This window comes from Pagrus pagrus (assembly GCF_965226575.1).
Source record: "Pagrus pagrus genome assembly, chromosome: 2".
NCBI lineage: Eukaryota > Metazoa > Chordata > Actinopteri > Spariformes > Sparidae > Pagrus > Pagrus pagrus.
The window spans coordinates 14,173,666-14,196,835 of record NC_140186.1 but is presented as its reverse complement, the minus strand read 5'-3'; the positions used below and the strand labels follow the sequence as shown (position 1 = coordinate 14,196,835).

Here is a 23,170-nt window from a genome sequence, read left to right as displayed (position 1 = left end):
TTGTGCTAAGCCTCAGCCTTCACCATCGTGAGCTCCAGCTGCTCCACCTGCTGAGCCACCAGCTTGAACCTGAGTCAGGGCCTTCTGCCACTGCCAAACCACTAAAGCAACTTAAATTAATTGCATTTAACCTTTTCCCCATCCTGGTGTCTGCTTTTGTGTCCAAATTACAACCACCTACAAATTGTAACACTTAGGAGTCTTTTCTGTACTGCGGTGGAAATGTGTAAAACTTAATCCATTGTAACTGGCACTGACAAAAGACTACAGGGCCTCACTGCTATATTCTTCAAATATCTTTGTATTAATCTTGTAAACAGGACTCAACAAACACTTGGCAAATTGGCAAATTTCCGAAGATCCAATTCTGAAGTTCAGTAAAGAACTGTGCTTTGACGTATTACTCATATCTAAACTACCTTATTTCTAACATTTCACACTTCTTGAATCTTTCTTCCTCCAGGACTGACTGGTTCATTTTGTGCACTGATCGAGCTGAGAGATAGTTAGGCGTGAGAAGTTAGGTAATTCCCTATGGCTCTCAAACTTTTTATCAGTGTTGTTTAGGTCATTTTCCAGAAGGCAAGGAAGGGAAGAAAGGCCAAACTATTGAGGTAAACTAAACAATTGCACATCACGTACATCTCCAAAAACATCCGCAAGTGAGGAGGGACTGGAATAGCAACAAAAAAAAGAGATACAGCTCAGCTTGAGGCTACATTCATCGTGCACTGATTGCAAACACACTTAATTTCTAGATTTTATGCCTGAGAAAGATTAAAAACCTTGAGATGAATTGCTGAAAGAAAGTTATAAGACTTTGATTTTTCTATTGGTGTGAAGAACCAATAGTTTGTTCTCCAAAAACAACATTTTTGCCAGTTAGTAAGGCAAGACAAACAGCAGGGCGAACTTGATATTTAGCTTGAAGCACATTTATCTTAAGGCAATTAGCATAAAGACTAAAAAGGAAAGGAAGACAGAAGCAGTGAGACCAAACACTGCAATTTCAAACAATGTCAGAACAGAGATGCAACAGGTTTTAACAAAGCACAGTGAATGTGAGTACATGTTCACGTGAATGGATCTGTGGGCACATTCAGAGACCCTTTGATGGTTTCCTACTTGGATTAATCTCGAAAATCCAACACAAATGGGCTGAAACCGAGCAGAGGGAACAAGAGATGAGTGAAGAACAAATATAGTGAAATTTACATACAGTAAAGCAAAACCTCAAAGGGAGGATGTCTTATCTCATTTTACCGCTTTGATGTTTCATGATTGCTGTACTACAGAGGCCAGTGGGACAAAAATACACAAAGCAGAAAAAGGTTGCGTAATAACATTAATAATGGTAAGGATGACAGGTGCCATTGTGCTCAGAAAAAAAAAATCTGAGTCATTGACAAAGAAATCCACAGTCCAACTTCTACACTAAGCGCCAAAGGCTTGTATGGGCAACAGAGACAGACGGGGTAGGTCTAATTTTTCACGTCACGGTACAATCTGCTCACATACAGCCAATAAAAAAGTAATTAATACATGTAAATTGCTACAAATATAGTATAAAACATGTCCCAGCTCCACATGGAGCTGCGTGGCCCATTATGTTCGATGTCGTGATGCTCCCCTCGACGATGGCAAAATCTGGGGAGTAACTTTTGAGGGAGGGGGTAGTAAAGTGTGTGTGTGTGTGTGTGTGTGTGTGTGTGTGTGTGTGTGTGTGTGTGTGTGTGTGTGTGTGTGCGTGCGTGTGTGTGTGTGGTGTACTAGCCTTTCATCTAGACTGCCCTGCAGCTGGCTGAATCCTGGGACGCTCTGCCTTGAGGCTACAACGTGACGACAGGGACCAGTCTTGGCGAGGCTTAAGCCCTTCGAGTCATGAGGTTTGGCAACAGGCACCTTCTGATGCTGTTTGAACTTGTGAGATTGGCTGTGTGAGGTGGGTTGTGGTGGAGTTGTTGGGTGGCTGCTGGGCGAAATGATACGAGGCAGCAGAGAGAAGGTCTGCATAGGTTTGCACTATGAGCGAGTACTTGGCTGAGATGAGTATTCGATACAGATGATGTCATTTTTATTACATTATTCTGTATATTATTTTATGTATTATTGAAGTAAAATGTGAATAATTATTGAAGTTTACTCAGTGATAACAAAGTTTATAAAACAACTTTGATAGTTCACTTTGGTGATTAAAAACATTGATATGAAGCTCAATTTTGAGGCTGTTCTCTAAATTTTTTTTTATATAAAAAAAACAATAAATATAGCAACTTCTGATTGATTCCAGGCTTAAATCAACAACTTCTGGTTGAGCCTGCCAACCTACTGTTAAAGCCCAAGCTATTCCGACACAGGTACAGATAATGTTGTTTGTTAGTTTGCACAGGTTTTGCCCACCACAGCTTCAAACTAGCAGCACAGCCAGTGTTTTATTACCTCCACAAACATTGCGAGACATGTTTGTTAATTTCTCAGGGAATAATGCATGGATCTCGATGAAACAAATCAGGCCTATCCGGGTGGCTGGTATCTGTGAGTGAATACAAATGGAGACTGTTGGGCCTTGGCGGAGGCTATTGAGTGCCATTCTAGTTTTGCAGATAATCAAGCATTAGTGAATCTTTGAGAAAGGAAACAAGGCGGTCACATCTTCTCACACGCGCATAAATACAAGCTCCTTATTCGGAGTCTTTGTAAAGAGAGAAAAATGCAGTCAGTCAGTTCGGCGAAGCGCCAGGGTTTCTACCTCTATTTATGAGCAACAAGTCACAAAATGAACACATTTCACCACCATAGGGTGCTCAGGCAGACAGCTTGAATCCTGCGTCACCTGGTGAAGTCAGTCTCTCCTTGGATTCAGAAAGTGGCAGACACTTTTTTCCTTTTGCATTTTGTTTTCTGTCCTTGCAGCAGAACACATGCAAGGTTACACTTCTTTTGTATATAAAATGAGTATAACCTTGCATAGTTACAGACAGCAAACATCTGCAACATATGCTAATAATGAGTGGAGAAAAGAGCCTTTCAACAGCTTCTACTTGTGATAAATCTGCAGCCTGCGTAGCAGAAACATGAATGAGTACGTGTGAGAGCAGGGAAGCAGATGGCAGATGCCTTCTGTAGAGTATTTCTGGAAAATGGTAACATACTGCCATTTATGTCCTATAATTGGACATGGCAAACGTTCACAGGCGATTTTCTTCTTGTTAGATGATACCAGCTTTAACTGGTGAGACAAGTGCAAGCAATCGGCTGAGTCCTGCAGTCTCTATTGTCCGAGCTCTTCCATCAGGTTTGAGAGCGGAGCCTCAAGTGTTTGTATTCGCTCCTGCTTCTGAAGTACAGAGGGTCAATCTGCACCAAACCGGACCATAGTAAAATATCTGTGTAATCTAAAGGTTATTTGATATCAATTCTCCAGCGTGGAAAAGGAGGACAACGAGGTGAGTGGCATTTTCTCGCTAAATGTCAAGGTGAAATCTGGATTGCAGGGATTACTCAGTCCCTGGTCGGTATAGGAAGCTTGTTGGGGGAGTAATATGTAATAGGCAAGAAACGATTCACTGACGCATGTGGAGATCAGCCTGCGAGCAGAATGTCACACCTGGAAATCATATAGGATGAGGATGAAGCACCAGATAGTATCCTCAAGCTAAAATCAATCATCATCATTTTCACCTGTTGCCACAACCCCGTCTCCTTGAAATAATGTTTATATACTGTGTTGTTTTGAGGAAAATGTGCTGCCTCGATTATGTTCAGTGTTAAATGATGTTTCTGTACCGTACACAAATGGTAGGATAAGGGTTGGGGTGGATGGTGGGTTTATGTCCAGGATTTAGGGAAAGATTTTATGTTTTGGTTGCCTCAGTTGACAGAGACCCTTCTCTTTTAATCAATACAGCTGTCTACACAGTCCAAGTGAAAGTCTTGAATCGTATTTTTGCACCTCAAGTTGTTTTCCTTCTGTTTTACACATGTAATTACAATGACTGTGTGTTGGGCTCTGAGCGCTGCCAAAAAACATGTATTACCTACCCTTTTCACAGCAGCCATATCAGCATGAAATAGAAGGTAAACGCAGGTTTAATTAATGACAATTAATGAAGGTTATGTTCCATGTAGTGTAGCGGGGACTTTCTAGTGAGTCAACATGCACAACAGCAGCACCTGGATTCTGTTTGTCCTGAATGGAACAGACTCTTAATAAGTACCATTAGTAACAGCTGTGTTTACCCTACTGTTTAATGTCAGAATGGCTGCTGTGAAAATGGTCTATACTGAGCCTGAACACATCCTCTGTAGACAGAAATGGACGACTGGAGCTGCTGCTGTTGGGCTGCTAATGAGCTGCTTTCACCGTGCAAGCTATGTAGACGTTCTGTTAATGAAGTAAACACATCTGTTTTGTTTAATCATGTTAAACTAAGAACTTTTCCTAAATGTAACCAAGAACTGTCTGCGCCTACACACAACTATAAAAATATTGAGCTTTAATTACCACAATAGATTTGGTTTCTTCTGCTTTGTCATGATGTCCGGAGAGGCTGCTGAGCCCGGTTTAGGCCCTGCTCAAAAAAAAAGAAAAAAAAAGAAAGAAAACACAAAAAGCAAAGAACCAAAACTCCTGTGTTGACACAGTTCCCTAGTGCTCCGAGCTCCCAGTGTGGTCCAGGCAGAGTCGGCTTGTTACACCGCAGCTAGCTAATGGCTACGACAGTAAGCAGCAGTTACTTTAGCAACAAGTCCATCAGAAATCTCTTTACATCACAGAGAGCTGCGGTAAAGGAAGCAGAGGACATGAGAGGAATAAAATATAGTCCAGTTTCACCAACAGTTTGTGGTGTTTGACATAGTGAAATAAAGCCTCACCAAATTAGCTATAGTGCAAGAACAAGTGTTCAGGAAGGACAGGGTCACCATTCTCACTATTACAAGTCAGTTTACCGTCAAAATCACATAGAAGTTGTTATTTTAAAGTTAAAAAGTTAAATGATGTTGCTTTCAAATGAGAAACAAATGGCAGTACATGAGGACAACATTAGTTTGATGTTTTACTTTTGAAGGCAAAAAGTAATGAAAGCCACATGCTAATGAGCTTTTTAATGCATAATGGATATTAGATTAGATTGTAAGCAGCCAAAACAGTCTTGGGGCGAGAGTGCTAGATTTATGTTTCTTCATTAATCCTGTAAATGACAACTCATTATTAGCTCAAAGCCAGAACGTGTCCCTCCAACAATTTTTAAATGAGATATGATAAGAACAAACCTCAGCAACTTGCATGCCTAGGTGCCACTAAACAAACCTCTAGCCAAAGTTCAGACAGGAAGACGACTCTTTTGCATGATCGGTCCTTAGTTTATTTGTCATGCCATCCTTTCATTCACTTATCTCACTCAGGCTCACTCATAATTGCCTGGGACCATCAATTCATGTAAGCTGCTTGCATCAGCTGGGCACATCTATCCAACAGCACAGCGACACACCTTCACTGTTAGCTGATCATCTTGCTGCTGTCTTTTTAAATACCGCTGTCTCCCTGCACTTCGTTCATTCATGCTGCTGTTTTGCACGCGCCCTCCACCTCCCCGTCTTCCCAGATTCCCCAGCTTCATCAGCTTCATCGCTTCATCAGCCTGTCTGTCTCAGAAGAGTCATCAACCATCTCCACCAGTGTCTGTACTCCATGGGGGATTGTTCTTGCCGCTGCCCGGGGCAGAACCCCTTTTATCACAAGATGTCCCTGTAGAGTCTAAGACTTTCTGAAAAGACATTTTTCTTACTCCATTCACGAGTCTCTCCTGATGGAAATGAGAGAAACAAAAGGTGACGAGGGAAGAAAGAGAACAAGGAAGTGAACTGTAGACAATCTTTGCTTAAAAAAACAAAACAACTCTTTGAAGAAATCCCTTAGTGCGACCCCGTCTAATAAAAGTTGTGTTCAGTATATACTACTAATGTGCAATAGAAAACACAATAATACGATAGCATGCCCCTTTCTAACTGACAGTTTAACCTAAAGTTAAGACACGTTCAACAATTTTCAGATTAAACGTACCTGCAAAATGTTCAAAAACAACATATTTCATTGGTTTTCCCTGCAATGTCCTTTAATGGCAACTGAGGTGTTATTAACATGCTGGATGTGTTTCCTGACAATACAACAACTTAACACTTCATGGACTGGAAAAACCTTGTCGGTGAATCAAATCCTATTGAAATTACTTAAATATACAATTTGCTTGCAAAAGCAAATATGAATGTACCAACCTATATTTTTTATCATTAGAATAAGAAAACATTTGAATCAATATATCAAGAGGAACATCATTCCCACCCTACAACAAAGAACCCGCAACCCCTTGCTGGCTCTCAATGGTTAAACAATTTTATAAAGCGATGTACAACTTGGTATGCGCATAAATCAAAGTGCATGCAATACGTAGCCACAGTAATAAAAGGTGGTGGTTAACGTGAGATTAAATTGAGAAATAAAAAGCACCCCACGGTATAATAAAAAAGTAAGGCAGGGGCAGCACGTCGAGACAAGAAATATCAGAAACCGTGTCCAGGTGTGTATGTCAAGGGCCAGAACATAATAAATTCTTTATTCATTCCTGTACTCGTGTGGAGGGTTTGTCAAAGAATGTCAGAAAGGGTCTCCACACTTTAATGAATTTATTTTCCGAACCCTGTAGTGTATATCTAATTTATTCAAGCTTCAGTTTGAACAGCACATGCCTTAACCAGTGAGAAATTGAGGGCTGGGCAGCATCCTTCCATCTCAAGAATATCTGGCGACGAAATGTTGCTAAATGCCTCTACAACGTATCCGCGAAACATTCACTGACAGAATACTTCACTGTTATTCCTACGATACTTGCTTGTAGCAAGTAATTACAGCATGATTAACAGTTTTGTGAGGTTTAAGCACTCAAAGTACCTGTAACCTGATTTTGGTGAAAATAGTCCAGACTGCTTGACTTTAACCAAAATGCTTTTTATTCTAAAACTAATAAAGCAGGACATGGTGTAAAGGTCCTGTGCGTCTGTGCTTTGTCCTCCATCCGACTAGCACCTCTTCTGTGAGGTACAAGAATGTAACACCTCCTGGAATGGAAAATATGCTGCTAGTGAACATACTGTACTGTAGTCCAGGCAGCAATTACATTTCCACAGAAACGTTTTTGAAATGCACATTTAAAGGTTAAAGGTCTTTTTTTACCAGCAGTATAGTGGAAAACCAGGAGGAACTATAGGGCCCAGCTGTACACACACTTGCCGGTTTTTCCAGGAGATTCCCGTTTTTCATTGCCCTCCTCCTGGAGTCACAATTCTACCACAATTCACCCAATTTATGACAATTTATTTTCTTCTTTTAGTTATCATAACCTGTTTCTGGCACTGTACAGCGTGTGGCCTACTGCACTGTTGCGCCTCATCCTCCTCAGTGAATGAGAGGTTGACAGATAAATGGAGAGGAGAAAGAATATTCAATCAAACTCCATTCGCCCTGGAGAGAAGAATTCCCATTTCTGTCATGAAGTCTTAATGGAGAGGGGCTGCAAACTCTACCATTTTCTGTTAATCACGGGGGTTGCACCACATCAATCCCAATGGGGACTGATTGTCAATCCCAATTTAGGGCAGTGTTGTGCACAGACTCTCTAAAGGGGAGGAGCAAAAGATGAATAACTGAAATTAATAAATATTACTTTGCCACAGATTAATTATTCTGTGCTGTTTTCTGAGAATCAAAAGAAAAAATAAAATTGTCTGACATAAAAATGCTGTTGTTATTTTGTCACTTTCATTCTTTATCTGTTACCAGAAAGCAGGAAACACAGTTCTTGAATCTCACATGTTTCAGGGGGTAGGACCCCCAGAACCCCGCTTTGGTTTTAATGGGTCTCAAGGTTGGCAAGTATGTAACAATCATTCCTAATGGTATAAATAATGTAATCTATGTAAGATACTTGGATTTGTCGCATAAAATGGATAAATGGATTAGCCAACTGAGAATGATGGTGCTGACTGACACTCCAACTTTAGGTATAGATGTGTGATTTCTCCTGACAACCAGCAGTCAGAAATAAAAAATGAGTAAGTCTTTTAATACAGTCCAGTCTACTGACGGCTCAAAGCGCTTTACAATACTTGCCATATTCACCCATTCATACACTGATGGCGGAGGCTGCCATGCATGGCGCCAACTGCTCATCAGGAGTGATTTGGGGTTCAGTATCTTCCTCAAGGACACTTCAACATGTAGCTGAGGAGAGCTGGGACTCGAACCAGTTACCTTCTGATTACAAGACGACCTGCTCTACCTCCTGAGCTACAGCCGCCCCAGTCAGTAGTTCAAAGCTATTCCAAGAAATAATGGGCGATCCATGGCACTAGGGGGTCTGTATAAAATAAAAAGGCCTTTATTAAAGCATAGCTTATACTTGTACTAGTGTTTCAGCAGAAGCCTTTTGTCAGGGTGTGAAAAAGGGATTCAATTCTTGTTCCTAGACAATCATGGGTGAGAAGAGAGAGCACAGGTGGTAATGTGACTGTAGCCACTCATTCACAGCTCAGCACTCACTCTCAAAGAGAGTAAAGAATATTGTATTATCGTGTTAACTGACCCTTAAAGGGTCTCTACAATTTAAAGCCATTTACACACATGAATGACTTTATTATTGGTCATATATGAGCAGATTGTAATGTGATGTGAAATATGAGAGCTTCCCCATCTCTCTCTCTTGGTCGCCTTTAAAAGCCTGTGGACAACAAGTTTTTAATGCTGCTGAACTGTGGATCTCTTTGTGAAGGATGCAGGTTGGATTTTCCGAGACAGTGCCTCGTCTCAGTGCCTCTCTCTGCTCCGCTAACAGAGAGCAACAGTGGCTAATGTTAGTTCAGAAACAGACTCAACCACTGGCTTCCAGCACAACACAGAAGTTGCACGGAGCCCCTTTAATAAATCCCTCATACTGATTTTCATCATTAAACAGGGCTGAGCACGACGGATCTATTGGCACCTATGCAGTCGGGATAAGATCAGTGTCATTAACGCTGGAAGGGGGCGTGACACTCAGATACACCAAGGCTTAACACTGCTCTGCTTCATTTCTGGAAAAAAAAATCAGATTTTGTCGAGGTAATCCAACCCAATCCTACATCCAGTCACACACACACAAACACCCCCACACAGTGCTTTGTCTTCAGGGAGAAAGGAAGATGGACGATTAGTGGTATTTACAACACATGACGAACACAGATTGTCTTTAAGAGCAATACGGCAGACTTATGACAGGCCATTAGTTCTGCACTTCAGATTGAATGCACAGCCTCAGGCATGAGTTTAAAAGAACACCTGTGACGTTAGCGTTGCGTCAGAATGGATTAACTCGATACAGTGGATTGTTGAATCTTTCTTTTAATATAGATGATGAGTAATCATAGAAAGATTGGGCTTTTTATTTCTTTGTATCACCTCACAGACCTGTGTGACCTGCACGGGAAATTTGTCATTAAAGAGAAACACGAGAAAATATTTGAAAAAGACCTTGAGAATAACAGCCGTACTCAAAGGTTATATTTGTAGAAAATTATCATTTTCATTACTTCAGTTCATCCATTCATTTAATTTCAGTGACCTTCACCACTTTTAGCAAAAAATAAATTACTCTGTCAATCTCTTGAGTGGGTTAAAGCTGCTCTGAAGATGCAACTGCTCAATACACACCATAGAAAGTCCTGATCATGGATGTAGTCAACAACTGAACCAGTTACCGAGAGGGCAATACTTGGTCCAACAAGAGGGCCAGCAAGTGGCAGCCATCAAGGCAGAGGTAGTTATAGAGAAGATGACTTTTCTCTCTGAGCATTAATGTCTCCTTAAAGAGCCAGTTCACCTCAATATTCTGCTGCCGACCCACTACAACAGAGGTGAACAGATTTTTTTTTTCCATGCTAGCAGTATCGCTCTGGGGATGAAAAGGTTGATTGAATTGTCATTGCGTCACTGAGATTGAGATGAAAACATCTTAAAAACTGTTGGATGGATTTCCAGGAGATTAAGTGGAGACATTAATGGTCCCCAGAGGATCAATCCTTTTGTGATTCCTTTACATTTCCTTTACCACGAGGACATTTTTTATGGTTTGAGTAAAACAGATCAACAACTGTTGAATGGATTGCCATGAGTTTTGTTGCAAATGTTTACGTCCCCCTCAGGAGAAATTGCAATAACTTTGGTGATCAAGCGCCATTATCAAGTCAAAATTGAAGTTGGTCCAATACTTTGTCTTATGACGAAATGTGTGCAAAACAAATGATATTCCAATCAGCATTTTTTATAATTTATTTCCGCTCAGCATTAAATACAATCTCCCCTGAAGAAACTTATTGGAAAAACTGAACTCTGGGCTTGAGTTCCACACTCTGCAACTCGATATTGGACTTCCTCACAAACAGACCCCAGACAGTTTGGATTGGCACTCACACCTCCTCTACTTAATTTCTCAACGCCAAAGCCCCCCAGGGCTGTGTGTTCAGCCCCCTCCCGCTCATGCTGCACACCCATGACTGCATGACCACACATGGAGAAAGTATGCAGATGACACCACCATCGTTGAGAGGTTTTTAATCAACAATCTTGCAGAGTGGTCAAGCAGGTGAGCAGGTGAACAGTTTTCGCCAACCTGGTTTTAAACAAGTTCGCTGCCATACCACCAGACCATGGAGCAACATTTTTCCTCAGGTTGTTGTTTGTTTGACGCATCCTCAACACTCTAATTTCTGTTTTTGTGAGTACCGTTTGTGGTCTACAAGCTTCATTATGCAACACTGTTGATACAAAATGAAAAACATAAATGCATCTTGAATCTTGCTGAATGCTGAAGGCTAATTAGCTAATTTAACCATGCTAACATGCTAAAATAATGGTCACATCTGTTAACACTACACTTGCTTACCATCAGCATCTTATCATTGTCACTTCGTACTTGTTAGCATGCTGATGTTAGCAAGTACAGCTTCACATAGCTGCCAGCATCGCCGTAGACCTTTAACCTTGTTGTTAGCTCTTGTTTTGTGAGTGACTGTAGCTACTGGGATCCCAGATGTTTGAATGTACTTTAATAAACTAGGCCAATCTAGTGGATGTTACAGTTGCTGCAGTATGGTGATCACCCCTAGGCTTACCATTTTCAATACCACACTACATAATAGACAGTACAGACTTAAAGATATATTATTAAATGCTTTTTCTTTTTTCTTTTTTTAAAAAAGGTTTTCTTGCAGCCATTTCCATCCCAACCAAAATGTAATGTGGGCAACTGTGAGAAGCGTATCCGTTTTCTTTGTGAATTGAAGTGACACAATAAGGTCATCAGCAGCACACTTGATTAAACACACTATATTCAATTCAGTTATTTATTCAGTATTTTGGTGTTTACTGTCTGGAAAACAGTAAAAACATTAACTTTTGATCCCAGTGTCGCCCTGGGCTGTTTTCTTCTTTCTGTAACATTTTCAGAACAGAGCCTGCAAACGCAAACTCTAAACTTGTGTTGTGTCTTCATCCCCAGAAAAAAGCCACCGTACAAAGTAAACCGGTGATGAGGACAGGACAGGGGCTGAAAGATAAACATTCTTCATCTTCAATATGATGCAAAAATATTATAACACAAACACACAAACACACACAAATGCAAACTGCTTTTGAAATCAGCTCTGGAATCAACAATAAAATGCAGGCTGTCTGCCTGACAATCTCCTGTGTACAGACACAAACAACAAAACACACAGTCAGACACAATATTCCTTTTCACTTATTGATCTCCGCAGTTAAAAGGATGACTCCCCACAGACCCATTTTCTGGTTGGAGGAGTCAGAAATAATGACCACTGTGGTGAAGCTAATACTAATTCTCACGGAAAAGGTTAATGAATGTAGGAGCAAGTTTGGACCCTACATCTAAAGGCAGCGGTTGTGTCGGTGGTTAGGAGCTTGTGCAGTCACAGGGAAATCATATAGTGAGACGGCCGAGTCAGAAGCATGGTAATGTTTTCCAATGATGATAAAAAGTAAAATAATCTGCCATTCCTACCTTTCTTGGATCCAGCGGTGGCTTTGACCACTCATTAGTTTTATATTATGAGTATAAGTGTGTCATTTTGCATCATCTTGTGAACTGCGGCCAGGAATACAATAGCAGTGCAATAACATTAACACCCAGGCCTTTTGAAAAAATGCTAATTTCCTAATAACAGACACCAATAGAAGCGCCTGTTGCAGTGACCAGTCACCACCAGTCAGCCAACACCTGTGGCAAGTCAGCCTGTAGTGGATCCTGTGTCTTGTTCAAACAGACTTTATGTTTGTAATGCATTACTTTTTCACTTGTGATTTCACTTAGTTGTTGGTAGGTTGGGTATATTTTCTTATTATGGTGATGTAATGGCATTTACACAGTTTGTTGGCTTTATATGTAAGTTTTATGTTTTTGGTATCACCTGGGGAAAGTAGGGCAGCCCAAAGAGGGACCATGAGGTTAAGTTTTGTGGTGAGACAAATTTAAAATAATAAAATAAATTTTTTTTTAGAAAAAATAGGACAGCAGCCAGAGTGACAGTAGTCAGTTAATTAGGGAACCCTTTAACATTTTGCAACTTAAAAATACATTAAAATATATTCCTTTGGGCCCAGGATCTACTGTAACGTTTCAGTTTTTATTTATATATTTATTTTATTGCACATAAGAAAAAAAATAGAGTAAAAAAGTAAAAAGTAATGGAATACATAACGTATGGGAAAGTAAAAAAAACAAACAATAGCTTCAGAAAGAAAACACAAGGGCTTGTCGAGTGGAAACATAAAGACAAACAAATGAAGTAGTACCGAAATGTATGACGGCCAACCCGACCTACAATCCCAAAGCGTCAGTATTTGACGAGTTGGGAACGAGACTCAAAGATCAACTGGGGGAATATTTTGCCATGAACGCATCTTGACTTTTTCATAGCATAATGAAACCGAACCTGTCTGTGACAAGTATGATTTTATATTCTCTCGTATACTTTGTGGTGAAAGTAAACAGCTTTATTTTATAAACATGTCTTGAATGAGCTCTGGACTCCTGAGACATAAAGGCCTCGGTGTCAGATACATCTGCCAAAATGCAAGACAAACTCGAAATGCCATGAGACACTGTTGGATTTCAGAGCTTGTGCCTGTCTGGACGCATGGACAAACATCTGATTGAGGACCAGTGACAGGACCAGAAAGGTTGTGCTCTGCGGAAACAGGGTTTTGTTCCCTGAGATGTTCACAGAGCAGTGCTTCACACACACAGAAGGCAAAAGTCATTATGCTTATTCACTGAAATATGCTGAAGCTTATTTTCTCACTTTTAAGTGTAAATTAATAAGAGCTTAGTGACAAAAAACAATTAAAACTGAAAACAAAGCAACAAAACTTTAATTGTTGAGCTTAATCAGCATTACTTTCCTTTTCAAACTCACCAGTGAGAACTGAACTTAATATTGCTTTTTTATTTGTATTTACTTTATGACAGAGCCCAGCGTTCTCTCTTTTGTGAAGAAAAATTATGTTTATGGTTTCTATTTATTGCTGCTACTGCGTGTCTAATACTTATTAAACAAAATGTCAAGTCATTTCCAAAGCAGTCATATTAATTCCTCTGGTTAACACACAACTAGAAGCTTACAGTGAGTTATTTTGGCTCATTTTAGCATAAAATGCAAAACATTAAAATAAAATATTACAATGTTACAGGCTTAAAGTGATAGGGCGTAGCTGTAAAGAATTTCCTTGTTATGTTTAAACTCCACAGAGGATGTTATGTTCTCACCAGTTTGTTTATCAGCACTTAACAACAGATTATCTTTAACACAAAACAGGCCAAGAAACAATTAATTAGATTCAGTGGAGTTCTGGGATTTCCCCCCACTAGACAATACATGTTTTTATCCACAGCAATTAAATTAACAGAGACAGAGGCTCGAATCCAAAACCTAGAAGAATATATACACAATAACAGGAAGCCCGATAATTACTCTGGCTTGGCAGATGCCTTATCTAAATTTACAAGAAAAATCGGAAAATTGGAAAGCTCCCAAAAACAAATTGTCAAAATGGCACATTGCCTCAAATCTTCCATTTCCTTTCCCATTCAGGGCATAAAACAGACGTGAGATAATTACCTGGAGCCACAGGCGTCTCAGTGGCAGATAATTACAAATCATTTCTGCTTCTTTGACTTCGAGCGTTAAAAGATCATCTTTACAGCTACTAATTAGGCTGCCCCGGGTCATAAGTGAATGAATGTTGCACTGTTTCCACTCAGGCATGCTTACCTTCCTTTTGGCCCTGAGTTGTCCATGATAGTTATCAGATGAGTCTCCTGGGATCTCCCCTCCCCACAGAGTCACCCCGACAATGGTGTAAGTGATGCCCATTACCACTAAGGGCAGCACATAGACCAGGACTGTCACTATGATATGATACCTGGGAAGAAAAGGGAGAAAAAGCTTAAGAGTTTTATATATATATATATATATACACATATCTTATTTCAGACACAGTGGATTTTATATACTAAGTAAGTCAACACTAACTGCTTCAATGTACTAATTGAGACCGTAAATAAAAATGCAGCATTTCAACAATCTCCCTAAAACACGATGTGTTTAGTTCAAGTGACAGAGCCTGAGGACTGTCGTTATTATGATGGGATGCAGAGAAGGAAGTCATGTGAAGGGTGGAGGTCTGGGTGGATGGATGGGTCAACAAAACATTGAACTTCAGCACGGAAGAAAGCTGCTTCAAAACGACAAAAATAGGTTTTGTTTTTTTTACATAATTTCATATGATTATGTGAAAATGTAAGTTTTTGTTTGATTTATGTGAAACTTCTCATGCTGCTGTCTTGACCAGGGCTTCCAAATATATTCTATTGCTATATGTAACATATACATATATATTTTCCTGCTAAAATAAAAGTTAAATAAAAATAAAAATAAAAGTGGGTTGGGTTTTTTTTCGGGGCCGATATTATTATCAGTAATCAAGAGACTCGTCACTGATATATTTCCATTCTCTGCAACTTTATACTTCCTCTCCACGATAGTTGGAGACTACAGAGAGAGGAGGCTGCATCAGAGCTATAACAGCCCATTTTTAAAGGTCCAGTGTGTAAGATTTAGAGGGATTTAGGAGGACCGATTGAGTACTGCTTGCTCTTTGTGTTGTACCAGTGAGAGTAAATGAGTGTTTGTAGTAGAACTTGTTTTCTGTTGCCAAATTGCTTACATCCCTTGTGTGGAGTTAGAAACAAACAGAATCAATAGCTCACAGTAAGACTTGAATAAAGGTTGAGTTTGAAAATAAATCTTTGGATTAAAACAACAGCCAGCATCCCTAGTATTGGCATGCCTGGCTTGCCTGCTGCCATATGACAACAAGGCGACCTCTAGGATTGACAAGCAACCAGGGAATAGAGTTGTCGTGCTTGGTGCATGAAATGCATGGATCAAACCAACAAGACATAAAGTGTTCACTAATGGACTTCATAGACGCTGAAAGGTTGATTTGTTTTACCTTGGACAGAGCCCAGCTCTTTGTCCTCCCTGTTTCCTGTCATTGTACTAAGCTAAGCTAACCTCCTGCTGGCTGTGTTTCAACAGACAAAGGAGTGATATTAATATTCTCAGTTAGCGCTCAGAAAGAGAGCAAATGATAGTGTACGTCAAAATGTCAAACTACTCCTATAATAAAAGGAGGTTGATGTATACGATCATATGTGAAATTGCTCGAATGAAGGTTTCTATACAGCGTAATAATGAGTGTGCATGCCACTGTCAACAAAAATGAGAAGGGATGTAGTCCATCACAGGTAACATGCTCCCAGTTTTGGCTTCTTCTAACATTAGTTTCTCCCATTTCTTTTAACTGTTCTTCAATAAAAACTGTTAACAGTTAATGGATTATGGTTAAACGGGTGTGTAAGTTATATCTTAATAGGCTTAATTACACTTTAATAAACTTGCATTGCACAACAACAACTGCGCTACACTGCCTGGTATCAAAGCAAGAATAGTTCTCACATGAAGGGGTCGTCGGCCATGCGGGGCCAGGCCACGTAGCAGAGGGTCCTGCGGGGCAGAGTTTTGGTAGTAGAGAAGTAGCAGAGAGGGAAGGCCAGAACCACGGCCAGACTCCAGATACAGACGATGACTCCTGTGGTGGCCTTCGCCGACAGACGAGGCTTCAGGGGATGGATGATGGCCATGTACCTGCAGGGCAGAGGTCAGCAGGTTAAGAAGACATGATTGGGTTTAAAGCCTCTACAACATGCATTCAGTTATCTATTGATTCATAGGTTTAATCCTTATTTAACCTGGAAGTGCCTTGAAATACATTATAGATATTAGACAGACCTGGCATTATATGTTCTTAGTTTTTGTTTATTAATTTACACCTCAAGGCATTATTTCTCAAACTTTTAGGCTTCTGACTCCTTTAAATTGAGTAATATCCATCTTCTATTTGTCATTTCACCTTGTTGGATTGTTTCATTGATTTTAATTTGCCTGAAGAGGCATAAGTAAACAATATTTCACAAGAAAAAGAAAAAAGAATTGAGAAATATCTGAAACAGACATAATTATAAAGTTTCACCCCTCAGATTTCTCTCAGAAAACACGTCCATGTCTGATGAAATCTGAATAAAATCATTTCAAATCATTGGATGATTCAGAGTTCAGATTTGGACTTTTCTACATTAATGTTTTTTTCTGCGTGGCAGCCTGTAAAAGTCCAATTATGTTTTCATGGAAACTGACGGATGATTCATTCCAAAAAACTGACGAGATTTAGTTTGAGCCACACAATGAAACACTCAGGCCTGACGGGGAGATTATCAGCTGAACATGAAACTCACTCAGGATGCTACATGATTTTCAATTGCTGGTAACTCAGACACAGAGCTGCTAATTCAATCTTAATAGGATGGTAAAGAATAAGCCTTGTCCTTTCACCTCAGTGACTGGAAGTCTCTGAGGGACAACAACAAAGACGCCCCACCTATTCACTAGTAATTGCTTGGCATTTATTCTGAGTCTCTCACTGGGCCGTGTGTGTGTCAGTGTGTGAATAGCTTGTTAGATGTCCAATCAAGTATGTGCCACAGCGGTCTAGAGTTATTTGGGGTCCAACAACCTCGCACAGCGGTGGCTGATCTAATAGACTTGTAACCACTGAACAATAATCACAATGTAACGCCAGGAGTCCTTGAATAAGATAAATAGGATTACACATCAAAGCAAATCCACAGAGGCGTCGGCATTAGACATTACAGCAGCAGATTAATAAATTGTTTTTCGCTTTTTTTTTTTTTTTGTCTAACCTGGGAGTGTGTCATGGCTTACGCTGCACAAAAGCTTTCAGACAACGTATTGTTTGGAAACAATGTAATCCTGAAGTGACAACACCAACTTAACAATCAATTTATCATCGCCCGCTGTTTAACTAGCAGAGATTACTCCTGGATGAGACATCCAACGCGAGCAGCCAAACATCATGCACACAGCTAAATGTCAAGTGTTGATTTATGTCCACAGAGGAGAGAAGTGTGTTTAATGTTTCAGTCCCCCGCACTGCACTCAAAATACTTAAAGGATCAGTTCACCCAAATTACTCTGACAATACCAGTAATGACATCTAGCCACACTGATTTGGTTTTGGTAACATTTCATAATAGGAAACATGAAATTTTGAGTAGCCACTAGGGAATAAAAGAGGAACTGCTACTTAAGCATTACTTAATGAGTAACTCTGAATTCAGTTATATAGAGTAGCTAATGATTCATTAATGATTAGTTAATTAGGAATCAAGTGAGGGATGAATCAGGAACAAAAGGGAAAAGAAGACTGGTCAACTGATGCACAGGTGATGATTCAGTCACCAATCAGTACGATGCACCACTTTACTTGAAGTGAAACTCAAAGGGTAGGTAGCTGATTGTTATATGATGCTGTATCAAGTGGCTACCAAGTAATGAGGGACTATTTAGTAACTACATTTAGTATTATGTATCACTACTTAGGTTGCATTGAAACAGTAACAAATGTTTAAGTAATTAGTAATGAATGAATTGCTGATAGTTTTGTGCCGTTGGCTCACAGATATTCATAAACTACTCATTAACTAATGATTTGTTAATATAGAATCTCCAGGTCTGTTATAGTAACTCCTCCATTTGGAGGAAAGTAACTATTAAGTACCTATCAACCATTCATCAAGTTGTTCTTGATTTGTTCCTCACTAGTTTGTAATTAACTAGTCATTAAGTAATCTCTAAAGATGACAAATGTAAGAATTTTAGTGAAACCATTAAAAAAATACAAAATTATTAAGTCCATACAACTAGCTGCACTGCTAACTGAGCTAACTAGCCAATGGCAGCTACTGCTAGCAGCAGTTAGCAGTTACTCTGGTGATATGCCACTGAGCCCTCTATCATCATAACATTGTGATTTAAAAGGCAAACCCACCAGAGAGCGAACAAAAGAAGTTTCTACCCTTAAAGTTTCCACCAGGCAGAAGCTGGGAAAGAAAACGAAAAGACATTTGTTGCTACTCAATGCACTAACATAACGTCTCCATGTCCCTGTTATCATTTTCTTCTTAAACTAGCTCAGTCAGATGAACACAGACAAGTGTTTCTTTTCTTTGGGTTGCTGTGACGTTGTTATTTCATTTTCTTGGCTTAGCTTCCTCAGTATAGCCAGCGAGCTAACATTGGTTCAACTTCTGAGGCTGAACACAACTAAGTAATGAACATGTGGTGCTCAGAAGAAGACCTTTTAAAAACCTGGTGTGAGGATGTGGTCCGTGGTGACTGGGGAGAGTTTTCTCGGCTGGGTGAGATAGGCGGGTCACAGCGACATGGTGTGCTAACGAGCAACTAAGAGCTCACGGTGACTCTAAAGTGACACACCTCATGTCTGCCTCATATTAACCACAACGATGTCATTATCCGTCAAGCTGTTTCACTGCGGACATTGTCATATATAAATTTTGTAGATATCGTCCAACCCTAGTAGGAGTTACTCATTAACTAATACTTAACTAGCAGTTAGTGGTGCCTTGGTTTTATTTGTTTGGGTTTTTTTTAATTAACTACTTCGGACATTCCTGCTGTCACCACAATTCAGTGGAAGTGATTTTTTGTGGTGGACAGCTAGAAATATCTTTCTTTAAGAAATCCAACAAAAAATCTCTTTCACAGAACAATGAATGAACCCGTTACAGTGGATACTCAGCAGACACCATTATCAGCAGTTCTCACAGAGATGACTTCCTCTCCTGAGAGTAATTCCAATGACAACTGTTCACAGCGAAGTCTGTGAATTAACGGGAACTCCGTCTCAGGAAAGACTCTTCGCTGTTGTTGATTGATATTGAGGTGGAGGCAGAAATCTCAAGTTTATAATGAACTGTGGAAAACAGCACTTGTTATTGTATCATGTAGCAATAATGCAACTGCATCCTACACATCCGCAGCTTTAACACAAGAAAAAAAGGTGTGAGAAATGGCATCATGAAAAGCTTTAAGGCTTCTCCAGTTACCGTTCACACAACAACCTGCATTTATGTTGCTGCAGTGCCTAAGGAAACACGCTCGGCAGCACAGCGAGTCAGCAGGAAGGACACATTCACAGATGATCACGAACTGTGGCCTCATGCCATTTCAAGACATCAGAGCGGAGACAGCACCATACTGAGGTTACGAGAAGCATGACCGCAGGTTACATCTACATCATGTAGGTCAAGCCGATGTTCTCTTTCTCAGTACACGGTTGACAGAATCAAACGGACACCACAGACCAAAAATACAAACACATGGAAGTAGCTGTAGAGGAGCCAAAATGAACACGGCCTCGGGAAATGCAGTGTTCCCTTTGTGTGTCAAGGAGAAGTACTGGAGGAGGAAAACACCTCACACACTATCACAACACACTGTGACACTTGGACTCTAGCTGTGTACACACACTGGCTGCTTGCAGCTTCTTCATGCTTTTTGTTTCCATTATGTCCGGCCTGTGGCTGCTTCCCTCGTCAGTCTAATCCCTTTATTCAAACATTATGACGTCTGACGGTCCACTGATCAGTATCAAAGCCGGCTGATAGTGATGACTGCACATTACTGGAAACCACGGGGGCAGGAAGAGAGAAAGGGATGGAAGAAGAAAGAAAGGGGGAAAAGAGGTGTGAAATAAAGCAAAGGCGATAAATAATATGAGTGGAAGTGACATAAAAAAACAAGGAGAGGGTGATCTTTTCTCAGTCACTGCAGTGCTCAGATACTTTGCAAAGTAACAGCTTCAGCCTATGAATCAGTGGCTGTGAAACATAAAAGACTGAAAACACGTGGAACAGGCCCGTGGTGTTGTGAGATGGCTGTCACCCTGCTGGGCAACAGCCTTCCCTGTATAATAATGCAAATCACAAAGGAACGATCATCAACTCTAAATACTCAAATCAGCAGCGAGCAGAAGCCTACATAAAATGCCTTCAGTGGAATTTAAAGCAAAAGTTGCTCTTATGCGCATGAGGGGCACAATCTGGTACATCAGATCACTTGAATTGCAGGAGCCTTTTCAAGTGGAGTGCAGATTGTCCTCAAACAAGACAAAAACACTGATTTGGCTTTTTCTTTTTTCTTTAAGCGCAATATTCAATTTTCCGCCACTGCTGGTGGAAGGCAGCAGAGCCAAGTGGAATAATCAGAAAGGAGATGTCCAAAAAAATCATGCGTGAAGCTCTTGAGATGAAAGTGTTTCTGGTGCAAGGATTTTTTTTTTTTTGGTACATGCTGCATAGCTGAAATATTCATGTTCTGTGTATGTGCTCCAGATATTTCACTGCTCCTCTGATGATTAAGGTGTGTAAATGTTAAATGTAGTGTTATACATCAATGCTCTGTTATTTGTACCCTTTTTTTCTTCATCACACAACCTAACACTGATGAGTATTCATCCCGATACAGACAGAATCTAAAGAAATCAAGAATAAATCTAGATTTTTGATTAAAAAAAAATAATAATTAAAAAAACCCAATACATCTACGCACACATGGAGCTGATCACCTATAGAGAAGGGAGGATTTAGCATTCGTTATATACCCTTCTTCCAGCATTTCATAAGCCCACCTGTCCACAGCTATCGCAGTCATGGAGTAGATGCTCGCAAACACGGATGTGACCGGGAAGAAGTTGTGGAATTTGCAGTACGCTTTCCCGAAGTACCACTCCCCGTGAGCAGCGTAGACAAAGTTTATCAAAGTGTTGAACGCTGCCATCGACGCGTCCGAAAACGCCAAGTTTAGGAGAAAGTAGTTCGTCACCGTCCTCATGCGTTTGTGGGCAAGAATGATCCATATCACGATGAGGTTTCCAAACACCGCCACCGCCAGCACGAAGCTGTAGGCTACGGACCAGAGAGCGACGCGCCACGGCGGCTGCACAAACTGGTTGGTGTAGTTCCCCGTTATGTTGGATCCGTTATGCGGAGCTGCCATCCTCTTCTCCTTTTCCCCCCAACGAATACAGTCAGTGTTCTGGTTGTTTCAGGAGTCTGGTCTAGCTACTGGAAACTAGAATGGAGGGACAGGGATTTGCGTGTATGCACCATAGCGCGCGACTTAAACGCATCACCATCCCTGAAAAGATCCCCTTCCCTCGTCTCCAAACCACTCCGCACTTTTAAAGGAATACTGATGAAAAACGCGATGAAACTGTACATGAAAGTATCCTCCAGTGCCTGTTGAATGTGAGTGCGAGCGCACAGCCTCTCCTCCCCCTCCTCCAGCAGCAGCAACAGGCAGGGCACCGTGCGCACTCAGTGACGCGCAAAATGGCACAAATGGTGAGAGAGATCGATTGATACTGGTGGCTGCTGTTTTAAACTCACGCATAGCGGATGGACCACGCTCTCTCTCCCTCACTCCGCACATTGTGCTTCTTTATCTAGCCTGATCCTTCACGATTATCTCTGTCAGCAGCATTTCAAAGGAGCCACAAACAGGATATTGAAATGTTGCAGCACTATGAGGGACAACGACTCCTCTTTTCAACCCTTAGCTGCGGTGTCAAATAGACTTCATACACTCCTTTTGTTCAGTTTCCCGTCCCTGTCACATTTTGTGTGGCTAATCATTCAGCCGCTTTCTTAATGATCCTGTTATTACGGCCTCAAATCATCTTCAATGCGCACCAGGAGAATAGAAATGTGCAGTGCTGTATCACAGTGAAAGTCTGCGACTCTCCCCTTTTCTGTCACATCAACATTCACAACTAACAGGCTGAAGTCGCCTCCAGACATCCAACTGTTCACTCGGATAAACCTCCTTCATCTGCTTCCATCGCCTTCAGTGCTATAGTAAACTCCACACGGGTGCATTTACATGTCTTCAGCAGCTGATCAATTCCAATCAGTCCACCAAAGCTTTTCACCAACTGTGTTTCTCTCTGTGCAGTGACAGCAGCCCAGAGTTATTCAGGTTTCGAAACACATTTCCAGCTATAATTCGATTTTAGTCTATAGGAAGGCTTCAGTTCTATAAGTGGATTTTCCTTGGCTGCACTATAAGATGAAAAATGAATCAGCGGAATAATTTTGCATTTGAATTCAAAGGAGGAGGTATGCGATGTTTTTACTTTACCTCAAGACTTTACACTTCAGAGGAATGCGGGAATTTCAGTCTTTTGTATGGATCACTTGTGATGCATGATGCACAGCAAGGCCACAATGCTGTTCCACTTCATACTACCTGAAATCCATCTGTTTACAGAGAGATGGAAACATCTCAAACATTCGTAGTAACAAATAGCAATGTTTCCAATTTCTCCAATTGTATCACGTGATTCATTAATTTATGTCAAATACAAGAAGTTCCATTGTTACAAGCTGTAACACAACCTGGGATAAGTTATAACCTTATGAGTAAAATAAACACCGCACCACAGAAAAAGGATCTGAAGAAGTTTATTAGGCCTGAGAACCAATCAGGTCCTGCCATGTTGTTCCTACTTAGGTCTAAAGCTTGAGTTATGCCTCTGCGTTGAATCTACGCCGTACTTACA

The 23,170-nt window shown here is 40.6% G+C and overlaps 1 protein-coding gene across 1 annotated transcript in view; it reads right to left on the bottom strand.

Moving 5' to 3' along the window:
• The window catches only part of tacr3a (tachykinin receptor 3a), a 33,972-nt gene extending 12,080 nt beyond the window's left edge, over positions 1–21,892 (bottom strand). Inside the window, exons 1-3 of the mRNA XM_084369822.1 lie at positions 21,239–21,892; positions 16,129–16,317; positions 14,380–14,530 (exon numbers count right to left, since the gene is read on the bottom strand). Of these exons, the coding sequence (XP_084225948.1) occupies positions 14,380–14,530; positions 16,129–16,317; positions 21,239–21,606 (708 nt within the window). The 5' untranslated portion in view covers positions 21,607–21,892. The remainder of the gene's footprint in view (positions 1–14,379; positions 14,531–16,128; positions 16,318–21,238) is intronic.
• Positions 21,893–23,170: the final 1,278 nt, after the last annotated feature.